We start from the raw sequence: 12,793 nt of genomic DNA, 5'->3' as shown, positions 1-12,793 counted from the left end.
TCGATTGAACCGCAAACAAACGAGTATTTGTCTGCTTTCATCGCACCGGTGTCTTAAAGTAGAACTTTGGTTTCGTCCATTATTTTGTTTGGGATCATCATCGGTTGTCTTGTATAGTAGCATGCCTCCCAAAGTCCTCTGGGCATCCTCCAACCCCACATTCGCATTTTAGTTTCATTTCGGCGTCGTTCATGTTTCCGGCAAGTTGCACCTGACATTTCCAATCGCACCATCCAACACAAACCAATGAATGTTCGGTGGAAATGGAGCCTTACTTCTATCTCTTTCAGCCATTTCGCTATGTGTACTGTGATATTAAATACATATTTTGAAATTATTTTATCTATCATTGATGCATCGCTGTTGTTTTGCCGTACAATTGGATCGCTTTTGTAATGTAAGCTTCATTAAGATCATGTTACATTTGAAAGCTTCAATTTGCTATGGTGATTTGTGTACATAATTTTTCTTAAGGGGCATGGTACAGATTATAATAAGTGATTATTGGTGCGTGTTTACAGAATTTACGCTGTTTATTATGTTTTGTCACTGTAAATAGTGCAATAATAAGGATTATTCTATGGATCTTAAACCCTTGATCACCGGCAGACGGCTGTTTCAACGACTCGAATTTCAACCTGCGACAATAATGTCTAAAATGTATTATAAATTTGCAGAATGAGGTTGTTGGTTGTGGAGGGCTCTTTAAATTTATAACGTTTATTATGTACTGTAAATTTTGCCGACTCCGCACCTAAAGTGCATGAAAATCACTTATTTATATTCTATAACTGTCTCTTTTATAGTATCGCATACAATATATGTGGTTTTCTATTAGCTCGATCTCCGAGAAGCGAACAAGAAACTTCAAGCTGGGCAGAGCGCCAAAGCTGGGGAAGATACGGCTCAGGCTAAGAAACAGCTGCAAGAAGAATATAAGAAGTTAGAAGACGCCAGAAAGCAGTTTGAAGATAATAGAAGAGCGGTTGATAATAAGCGTAAAGACGTCGAAGAAAAGGAGAAGTCACTGATGGAGTTAGATCGACAGTTGAAGAAGAGAAAAGAACAAATGGACCAAATGGAGGCATCTTTGAGAAAGGTAAGTCTGATAACAATCTGATCATGATTTATATAAATTTAATTATACTAGTAAACAATTCTGAATATATCAAAAAGGAAGAGTCGTATGAATTTTTCTATATCAACAAAGAATTCATAAATTTTCAACTAATAGTGGTCAGTCGTTATAGATTCCTTTTAATAAATAATACGCCATCGTTTAAAGGCTGAGACCAAACTTCATAGCAATTAGTCATTGTTTAGATTTCTTATTATGATAGAAAAAAGTTTAAACATACCTGAAATCATATCATTTACCCACCGTATGCACTGCATTGCACACTGCAAATTAAGTGTAGAATAATATCGTCAAAGGACTTAAATACAAAATTAAGAAATATGAATGTTTTGTATAGTAATCCGTACTGTAATTTAAATGGTTGTTGAGTTTAGATATATTTTTATTTTTTTTTATTTTATTTTTATAATTGTTTCACTATATCGTAAATCTAGGCTGGGGGAAGTACAGCAGCGGTAACAGAAATGAATCGCAAACTGACAGACACGCAGAAAGAGGCTGATGAAGTGAAGAAGCAACTAAATCAGAGCCAGGAAGAGTCTAAGCGACTTGCGACAGAGACGGAGCGCCTGTTGCAGCTTGTGCAGATGTCGCAGGAAGAACAGGCGCAGAAAGAGAAGCAGATAATGGAATTGCAGCAGTACGTATAATTTAAGTTTCTTTTGTATGAGAGAATGGCAATATTACTTGAATAATATTGGGCGAATGCATATTATAAGAATAAATACTTTATAAAAGAAATATTTTTCCTACTAAATTATTTTTTTAATCTTTCATTGAGCAACTCATTAAGGCTGTAGTAACATTTTTGTGAGAGATTCGTTTTTAGTTTTTGTGTGAATAAATGGGTTTTGGGTTCTGATGTTATAAAGTCTGGAATTTTGTAATTTAAGTTTATATGTCTGAAAAATTAAATAGTTGTCACTGCCAACGAATCAACTTCATCAATGCGAGGTGAATAATATGAAATATAACTATTTTTAAAATTATTGAAACTTCATTTAGGACAACTTGTAACAAAACAGATTAGGTGTGTCTTTATTGGGCTTAAGGCTGTGAGAGAATGAGATAAAACGCGTTTCTTGTAAAGTTTACCCTCGTCTCCTCTTTGTGTTGTGGTTCGTAGCATCCCGAATATTCTACCGTCGTATACCAGCCCGTACACGAACTCTGCATACCATGAAGACAACTTACCCACACTCTGAATATACTTCGAATTTATGAAAAAAGAAAATAGAGAATATCGTAAGGCCTGGCAAACATTATCTATTCGAATTAATCATATTAATTAATAATTTTTCAGGTCTGTCAGAAACCTTCAAGCCAAACTAAAAAGCCAGCAACAAGCACAAGCACAAAAAGAAGAGGTAATTAATTTGATGATGAATAATAATTGTTGGTTTTATACCAGCCTGTGCTCAGAAACTGTAACTGCACTTTATAGAATGAATAGTCAGATATCTTTATTAATCATTTCTAACTCGAGATTCAATTACAACTTAGCATTTAGAACTGAATGAAATTCTTTGATTAATTATAATTGTACTAACTTATCTAATGCCAAAAACTTTCCGTTCGTCGCGCGATATGGTACTGTGGTAGCATAGTATGAATACGCCACTGCGGTTTTGATGTTTATATTCTAAAGGCGTAAAGCGTAAAAAAATTTGCTTGATTTTACTAAATACACGTGGTGATGACTTATGTATCTGATATATAAATGTGTAATAAAGTGCAGATATCAAGATATACTTGAAAATTCAGCCCCATTCTTTCAGCAATTCTTCAAATAATATAAAATAAGTGCATATTTCGCAGATGAATTCAGCAACATAAGTCTAAAATGCAGGTGAAATAAGCCCCCCTGCTCCCTTTTTTGGGGGTAATAATATGACTCATACAGTAAAATATACAATTTTCTCAAGGTTTGTGAATATATACATATATACTCAAAGTTTAATTAAAAACTCGATTTGCAATTGATGCTCATCTGTAAATGACCAATATAAAAAGGAAACAAAAGTAAAACGTGTTAATCCCTATGCACCGATGATTAATGGCAACGGGTAGTGAGTTTTTGACATTAGTATAACAGCAACGTGTGTAATTACGGGCACAGGAGACGTCTCGTTCAATCAAGTCTCGGGTTGAATAGGCGCAGTGTAACATGATCTAGACGTATCCTATTATGATTCAGGTCATTTTGTATTGCGTTGTGACTCAGAGAATATTGACACTGTTATCAGATGATGCCACTAATCATCAGGTGGATCATCTCCTCCTTCTGTAATTCCTCCAATAATAATAAACACTAACATGTGGTTTGTTTTTTTTTTTCATGCTCACTAGGCTGGACCGGCTGGCTTCCTCAAAAGCTTTTTCTAATTTAGCCCTTCTCAAGACTGTCATTCATCTTTCATTTCGTTCACATTTCGTTCTTTAACTGTCGCATTAAAAACGTCAGTGACTTCACTTATCTCGTCATATTTAAGCTTTACAAACGCAATTCGTTTTTAAGTAATGGTATTAATAATAATATTGAAATTGTAATGAAGTGTTCAGATAATAATACATCACCTCTTGTTGAAATCAAGAATGTATACAGTTTCTATTGAGTTCATAATCAGCACACAAGTAATATTAGTTTAGAGATATTTTAAGTGTTTAAATAATAATCGTGTTCATCGGGACTTATTTTTACTGTAAACAGTTAAGTAAACATGTATCTAGGTAGAACAGTAAGGTGTCACTAGTCAATGTTATGCTTTGGGTCTTGTTATGCGTATTAATCTATTGACTATAAAATTATTAGATGTTATCAAGTTATTTTTTAGTTTATATTGTTTTGTTACTGGAGTAAAATCTTTGTTTTTATTCTTTTTTTTTCTTTATTTCATTTTCAAACCCCATTAGGAGCTAAATAGAGCAAGGCAAAGTGAAATAGCTGCAATAAAAGATCTAACAGACACACTAAAAGAAAGGGATAGACTTAAAAGAAAATTGGAAGAAAACAAAATGAAATTGATAGATTTTGAAATTGAATTGAATGAATCTTCGCTTATATTGTCTGAAGTTTTGAAAATCTCGGATAGTCAAGAGTTGAATAATATAAAAAAGACTAAGAGTTTCTTTGAGCTTCAGAAAAGTGGTAAGGTAGTAGATAGATTGGATAAGTGCAGATTCACAAGAAGTTACAATGATTTACTCAACTTAAGTGATAAAAACAACCAAAGTAATATTTACAAGCTAACTAGGAAAATTACAGCGCTGACCAAAGAAATAGAGATTAAAAATTCTAAGATCATCGAGCAACAGAAATGTATTTCTATATTAGAAGACGCATTGAGAGAGAACAATAACATAGCAGAATTTGAGCAACTTCTAACGGTTATAAGAAGTAAAGACGAACGTATCAACGATTTGGAAGAAATAATAAATAACAAATCGAGTAAAGGGAACCATTTTAATAGAGATAAACGGATTTTAGAGTTAGAGGAAGCGTTGAAAGAGTCCTTTATGATAGCCGCCGAGAGGGAGAAAGTGTTTTATGAAGAAGAGAAAAAGAGGATTGAAAATCTGAAGAAGGTATGTATATCTTAAATTAATCCACATACCACATATTACACACCTACAAGGGTATATAATATACGAAGTGCCCTAATGGCCATAACTGTAATCAGTGCCACTCAAGATTATTGAAAGAGCCAAAATTTATGCGGTATCACAATTACAGCATTCGTTACTTTTGAGACATAAGAAATTAACTCTCATTAGCACAATTATTTCACTAGATACGGCACCCTTCAAACCGAAACACAAATAACCGTTTCGCGGCAGAAAAAGGTGGTGAAACCTAGCCGGAATCATGTGCAAAGAAACCTCTTTCTGGTACATAATATATACTTTTTTTTAATAGAAGAGAAAGACAAACCTCACCTGATGTTTAGTGATCACTGCCGACCACATTCTCTTCCAACACCAGAGGGATTGTTGCCGGCCTATTAGAAAGGTGTACGCTCGTTTGTACTCCTTTTCCATAAAATAAATACACAAAGAAAAGTCAACGGTTCCATATTATATCAGCGCATTTGTTTACATGATTAACTCAAAAAAAATATGTGCATGCATTTTTTTGGCTGTTAGTGATTGAACTTTAATTCGTGTTTTTAGTGGCTTATTATCACTTGTACATATCGAATATAAAAGAAGTAATCCAATCAGTATCACAAAAATGTCTGTCCTATATATTATAGCAAATTACTGGACTGTTTCCATTGTGTCTATTGAATTATGTTGGATGTGTTTTTATGTTCAAGATGGAAAAAATGCAACAAAGATTACATTCACTGCAAAACGCATCTGCACTGAACTGCAATACTTGTTCAGCAGCGTTGAAGTGTTCGAAAAATTTGGAGGTAAAATTGAACAGCTGTCAGTTGAAACGAGATAAAATACTGCAACACTTTTCATATGTCATGTAAGTATGTAACGAAAACGTGTTTGAATGAATTAATTACTTTAACATTAGAAAATAATTAGGTGCAAACAAAGAAATAAAAAAACTCAATTTGGCATTTATAATATAAGAATAGAAAGGAATTAAGGACAATATTTCAAGTCTACAGTGACATATCCAAAAACAGGCCTGTTACATGATAATGACAAATAGAGAGTAAACTAATAATTTTTAATTTTTTTTTGATACATTTGTCGGTACAATGTTTTTATTTACTTTTCTATCTACAAATATATATGTAAAAAATAAAGTAAAAAAAATAGTGGTGATCAGTTTCAAAATATATTGCAACAAAATATGGAATACAGAAAACACATAATCCATTTTTTAAAGTGGGTTATTATTTTTTTAGACAAGATCTTCTCGAGAAAGCTATAACAGAAAAAGATGTTCGAATAGCTGAACTTGAAGTTAAAGGTGTATTAGATGAAAAGGAAACAAAAATATACGATGTCTTGAAGGCTGACAGAGTTAGAATGCTCAATCGTTTAAGGGACGAGGTAAAACATATTGTCCATTTTTTTAATTTTATAAATAAAAATATATTTCAACGACCCTATAATAATTAAGATCGCCCTACAATTATTATAATTGGTAGTAGGTAATCTTGTGTACCTAAGTTTGCAATTTTCGATGACGCAGTTACAGACAAATTATAATGTATACCATCAACGCGCTAATTCAATATAATGCTTTCTTACCAAGTCGTCCTGTGCAATTGAGAAAAAAAAACCAAGAAACGTGATCAATTTGCCAGGGGCCAATTTCGATGACGAAGTGTCTCTAGCTGGGTTGTACTTTCCAAAATTGAATAGTAAAGTTGAAAATTTCTTTATGTAATGCTCTAAGAGAAATTTTTGTCGAAACAATTGAAAAGTGTTTGGATATACTGTATATTTTTTCGCACTTTGCTTCCTGACCTATTTTCATAATTGCGGGTAATGGAAGACTAGACGAAATAAAATATCTAATAATTTTAATCGGCTTAATTTCAGAACGCAAAGATCCTAGAATTTGGACAGGAGACACCAGAACAGCTACAGGTCGACTCACTACCGCTCACATATGCCGACGAACTCCTAACTGTTTGCAATGAGAATGTAATTATTTGGGTATTTATCTTACACTTCATTGAGAATGCAGTTTCTCTTAACATTGTGTTTATAAGTTGCTCCTAAACTAATGACGCTAAAATATACTCGTATTGTTAATCTAAAGTTATCTGTTCACTGAGAGTTGATAAGTATTATGTACGTACGTGTGTTGTGCAATCGCAATTTACATTACGGTTGACACTTATCGCGGCGCCCACGGGGTTTCATTGTACGAGGTTTGTAGTTGTTGTCACTGTATCACCAGTTCGAAGCTCTGTCGATAGGAGTTCATTAGCACTATTATGTACCGTTTTTAAGAGCACCGTAGCTTGTGAAATAATTGCATTACTGAGTCTTAAGTACTTGTGTCCTAAGATTATGGCGACAATCGCGACGCCACGCCGTTGAGAATTATGACTTTATAAAATCCTGAATGGAACTGTATTATAATGGACGCGACGCATATCTTACCATCAGGTGAATTTCTTGCCTTGAGAAATAATTTCAGGTGAGATTGCGAAATTTTCTTTAATGCACAGTTATGAAGACAGTGAGAAATAACGTTTGATAAGGGCTATCGTGTTGAGGCGCCTTCTGAAATGCATGTACAGATTGAACAAAAATATTAATGCGAACAATGATTTCTGATAAATTAAGACACTCTGATTTTGATCAGATTTTATCAACACTCGACGAACAGTATTCTGATTATGAAAACATTTTTAATAATAATCAAATAATATTACATTTCAGGTTTTTCATTCTTAATGTCAATAATAATGATTGGTTTTTGCGTTTTGTTTTTAAAATAATTTGTGTTGAGTGCATTTTTATATATTAACTACGTTAACTTAGCTACGTTTCAATGTGTGAAAAGCTTAGATTAAAAGTGGAGCCATATTATACTGAAGACATTTGAAATTGTTCAAATTATTTGCGACGATTTTCCTTTTCTAGGTTCAAATGTTGTGTGTAAGTACTAAGAAAGATAGGGCTTTAGCAAGACAGCTAATATCTACATAATCTACTTAAATCAACTTTTGCTACCCTGGTGCAAATGTTGTATCGGTAACTGACATTGATTCCCAGATTAATTAATGAACAGAAAAATCTAAGCCCTTCAAAGCATCTGTAATTCCATAAAGGTATAGTTTGTATGCCTAGAAATTCACTAAGTCTTTAATTGGATAAAATCAAGCGAGTACTTTTATTTAAAGTTACGATAATTTTAGTTAGACGCGTAATTAGATTTAAACTTCAGACGCGAAATGATGACGTCGTAACATCGCGCATGGCTGAGTCCGCTCTAGCCACAGTGTTCTAGAATGACGTCACAGCAGCGTCTTACTAAACCAATTAATACTTCGGAAAGTATACGTCGTATTCAAAATATTTTTTCACTTATTTATTTTGTTTTAAATAGAGCATAAAGTAATATAAAAATTAATATTGATGTTCCTCATTCATGGCACCATGGGAAGCAATATTTTGACGTTAAGATACAAAGGTTTGGCTTCCATTATTTTCTGTTACTTCAACGTTATGTCATTTTGTGAACCGAGTTAATTTCCAGGAGGAGGATCTACAAGCTACCGTCCTGTGACAACAAAGATAAGTTTTACTGTTGTGGCCTAACATATAGCACACCATCTCATCTGCTACCTTACTCATCATCCGCTTATCATCTGCCTATCCCAAATGTATACTAATATCTGCCAAACGAATTTCTGTATGGTCTGGTATTTTAGTGATTTTGGTGGCAATACGTTATTTTGTAAATAAACATCCATGTTCTTTTTCGTTTTATCTTTTATTTTCCACACGAACCTCTCAACGTACTAATATATTTTATATATCGATGGATATAACAAGATTATATTTTAATTATAATGTACTTGTTAAAATTATTATGTACATGTTAAGCAATAATCTCATTTCTAATTAGATAAATAATTATTGGTTTCTATTTTTATCTAGTAAAAATATTCATTGTCCATAAGTTCTAACAAGTTATACCAACATATTGTTATTATAAGCACCAAAGAATTTCGTAATTATTATTTGTAAATACAACTCGTATGCTATGTCTTAAAGTTGTTAACCCTTTGATTTAAAAATACATATCAAGCACAAAACTATGGCCTGTTTGCATATCATATCACTTGGGATTGAAAGCACTGGCTTGTAAAAGGATTTTCTTTAAAGCTGACAGCTAGAGCTTAGACACGTCCGTGTTCGATGAGCGCTGACGTAAAAGTGACCTATTTTGCGAAGTTGAATATTGACTGAAAAATCTTGACAGTTATTTAAGAATACCCACGGTTTATAAGCTTTTATATAGTCAGAATATCTTGCAAGTGTGAAGGCTTTTGTATCCAAATAATTTATTTATGTATGAATGAAAGTTACAATTTGTTATATGTGTGTTAATTTATCAAATTTTTATCTAATGTTCCAAACCCAGTATTATGTTACAAAATGAGGCAATGGTCAGGTTCAGAAAACTATTTAAATTTGTTTTTTATATGTTTACGGGTCCAAAATGGCCGTTGTCCTTTCTGTATTCTTGTTAGATTAAGACTTCTGTACAATCAAAGGTTTTTTGACAGCGCTAAAATGTAGAGTATCTGTGGTAGATGGTTTAAAGCTGCGAAGCGTTGTTGATATTTTTTGTATTGGCCATATTTACATTGGCTGAATAACGTTATTCTTTTGCCTATAAAAAAGCAATATCTATGTTATGAAATAAGATTATAAAATTTAAATTTAGTATATTTTAACTTAACAAATTCTGATATTCAAAATACTCTCCAAAAATATTTAATTACGTACTTAGTATTACGAATATGAAAATCTCAACACGGCTTTGCAGCTAAAATATTGTTTATAATGTGTAGGTGAATTGTATGATCACAATTAATTGTTATTGGTCGATATTGTTTCACTGTATTGGAATGCTGGAAGTATTAAAGGTACATGTTCTTTGAAATATAATATCTTCATATAATATTATGTGAATGTTTTTTATTTATCCCTTCTACGTTAAAAACTTGAAGACCGAGCTACATAGATATTAGTGAGTACCTACAGATGTAATAACTGTTTTAGCAAACACATACCTTTTTTAAATTATTTTTTATGAAAATAAGAGACGAGACGAGCAGGACGTTCAGCTGATGGTCATTGATACGCCCTGTCCATTACAATGCAGTGCCGCCCAGGATTCTTGAAAAATCCCAAAATCAATTCTGAGCGACCCTACAATTGCGCTTGTCACCTTGTGACATAAGATGTCAAGTCTCATTTGCACAGTAATTTTACTAGGTACGCCGCCCTTCGTACCGAAACAAAGTAATGCTTACACATTACTGCATCACGGCAGAAATAGGTGCCGTTGTGGTACCGATAATCTAGCCGGCATCCTGTGCAAGGGAGCCTCCCACTGGTGAAATTAACTAAACTAGCCACCTACTACAATTACATTACCTAATAATTATCTGATAAATGTCGTGAGGGCAGCGCAGGACCGATCGTCATGTCGATCTTTGGTGGAAGCCTTTGTCCAGCAGTGAACGTCTTCCGGCTGAAATGATGATGATGAAATGACCCTTTTGAGAGACAAAAGCTCAAGACTTACCTACTTTTTTTTTATGAAAATAAGGGACGAGACGAGCAGGACGTTCAGCTGATGGTAAATGATACGCCCTACCCTTTACAATGCAGTGCCGCTCAGGATTCTTGAAAAACCCAAAAAATCTGAGCGGCACTACAATTGCGCTCGTCACCTTGAGACGTAAGATGTTAAGTCTCGTTTGCCCAGTAATTTCACTAGCTACGGTGCCCTTCAGACCGAAACACAGTAATGTTTACACATTACTGCTTCACGGCAGAAATAGGCGCCGTTGTGGTACCCATAATCTAGCCGGCTTCCTGTGCAAAGGAGCCTCCCACTGGTAAAACTTGTATGTCCCCAACAGGTAACTTAATTTCCTGACTTCTGAGTTGATCTCATAATGAAATATGTTCACACATTCGTGGGTAGAACACCTTATTAAAATTTAGATTGCGATTTAAAACCCCGTATCTTCAAAATTTGTTTTATATAGACTTTCTGATTCCTTGATTAATATCTATTTATTAATATAAACATATAGTTTTTTTTTAAAGAGGGGGCAAAGAGCAAATGGACATCCGCAACAATAGGTGTCAAGATGCGTTGCCGGCCTTTAAGTATGCTCTTTTCTTGAAGGTCCCTAAGTCGTATCGGAAAAATAGCAACCGGTAATTGATTCCACAAATTGGCTGTGCGAGGCAAGAATTTCTTAAAAACCGAGCTGTTGTGTAATGTGATGCTGGTGGTATTTTGCATTTTGATGAATTGTCCGGTGGTGGAATTCTGCCGATGGAATGAACCCGAACAGCTCCTCTGAGCACTCCCCGCGACAAATGCGGCAGAAGATGGAGAGAGAATCCACATCTCTACGACACGCCAAAGAATCAAGCCGATCGCAGATGATAATTCAAATTCAAATATTTTTATTGAAAGTAGGATGTGACATCACTTATTGAAAGTCAAAAACTACCACCCATCCCAAAACGAATGCATCACACCTGAGAAGAATGGATGCAACAAACTCACCGGGCTTTTTCTTCATAAAAAAATATGTTTACAAAGTCCGCTACTCCCAATCAGTGGTATCATTAAGAAAGTCATTAATGTTATAGTAACCTTTACCACACAAACGTTTTTTAACAATTCTTTTGAATATCGTAATACTTTTGTTTTGAATACTTTCTAGAATCTTCTTGTAAAAGCATACCTCGCCCCACAAAAGACTCACTTACTTACTCGACTTAGTCGAGTAGTAGTCATTATAAGTTTATGTCTGATCCTGGTGTTAACATTATGGTTATGACAGATTCTAGCAAATACACTTATTTGCCTATGTTTTTTTTTTCATGAAAATACTAGCAGGACTGTTAGCTGATGGTAATTGATACGCCCTGCCCATTAGAATGCAGTGCCGCTCAGGATTCTTGAAATACTGCAACTGCGCTCGTCACCTTCAGACCTCAGATGTCAAGTCTCATTTGCCAGTAACTAACTAACACTAGAAACGGTGCTCTTCGGACTGTTATGCTGTAATGTTATGCCGTGAAGCAGTGATGTGTAAGCATTACTGCTACACGGCAGAAATAGGCGCGGTTGCGGTACGCATAATCTAGCCGGCATCCTGTGCAAAGGACTCTCCATGTACATACATTACATTATCAAGAATATGTTTATATTCGAGCCGCTCTTCATTAAAATAAATAAAATAAAAAAAAGATACGGCTAAACAATAACTAGTAAATATTATCTACTTACAAAATAAAAAAAATGTTACAAAAATTATATTTTTGTTCATCATACTCTTAATCTATATATAAAAGAGAATGTATGGGTGAATGTATGTTCATTGTTCACCTTCAAGAACCGTTTGCTCAATTAATTTAAAACTTTGCACACAATATAAAAATACCACTCCGCCCTACATAGTAGTACCAGATAGCGCTAATGGCAATGATTTAATCATGATAAGTTCACATAAGTAGTAGGTACCTACATATAAACATTACTTATTTTACTAAACAGTAAACATTTAACAATTTCTATCTTGAAACTTCCCCCAACTATACAACTTTTTAATAGTCATCTTATGTGTCGTTGAAACGAAACTCAACAATTGTTAAAAATCAAATTATTTAAAAAGTAGTCGCAATAGTAATATGTTGGAAGTCAAAAACTACCACCTATTCCAAAAAGAATGGTCTACTCAGACCTGAGAAGAATGTGTACAACAAACTCAGCGGTTTTTTTCAATTAAAAATATGTTCACAAAGTAATATCGAACAATAATTAAAGAAAGTTAAAAAAATCTTTAAAAATTATCAGTTGCAACAAGCGCCACCTATCACCGATGTCATTTGTAAGCATCCAACTAATTGCATATTACAATTGCATATTGCACTTTAATATTTATATTATGATTATTGTTGAATACA

The 12,793-nt window shown here is 33.8% G+C and overlaps 1 protein-coding gene across 6 annotated transcripts in view; it reads left to right on the top strand.

Moving 5' to 3' along the window:
- LOC126976300 (ELKS/Rab6-interacting/CAST family member 1-like) overlaps window positions 1-9,760 on the top strand; it is a 52,568-nt gene extending 42,808 nt beyond the window's left edge. For 4 of the 6 annotated variants that reach the window (XM_050824574.1, XM_050824573.1, XM_050824576.1 and 1 more), the window contains 8 exons: window positions 839-1,099; window positions 1,573-1,778; window positions 2,442-2,505; window positions 4,052-4,723; window positions 5,455-5,615; window positions 6,007-6,154; window positions 6,650-6,766; window positions 8,322-9,760. In XM_050824574.1, coding sequence (XP_050680531.1) covers window positions 839-1,099; window positions 1,573-1,778; window positions 2,442-2,505; window positions 4,052-4,723; window positions 5,455-5,615; window positions 6,007-6,154; window positions 6,650-6,766; window positions 8,322-8,351 — 1,659 coding nt within the window. In that variant the 3' untranslated portion in view covers window positions 8,352-9,760. Of the gene's footprint in view, window positions 1-838; window positions 1,100-1,572; window positions 1,779-2,441; window positions 2,506-3,487; window positions 4,013-4,051; window positions 4,724-5,454; window positions 5,616-6,006; window positions 6,155-6,649; window positions 6,767-8,321 lie in introns of those variants that run through there. The other 2 variants (XM_050824572.1, XM_050824575.1) reach the window with 2 other exon arrangements.
- The last annotated feature ends 3,033 nt before the right edge of the window (window positions 9,761-12,793 follow it).

Source organism: Leptidea sinapis, chromosome 40 (genome assembly GCF_905404315.1).
Source record: "Leptidea sinapis chromosome 40, ilLepSina1.1, whole genome shotgun sequence".
Lineage (NCBI taxonomy): Eukaryota > Metazoa > Arthropoda > Insecta > Lepidoptera > Pieridae > Leptidea > Leptidea sinapis.
This window is presented reverse-complemented; position numbering and strand designations above follow the sequence as displayed.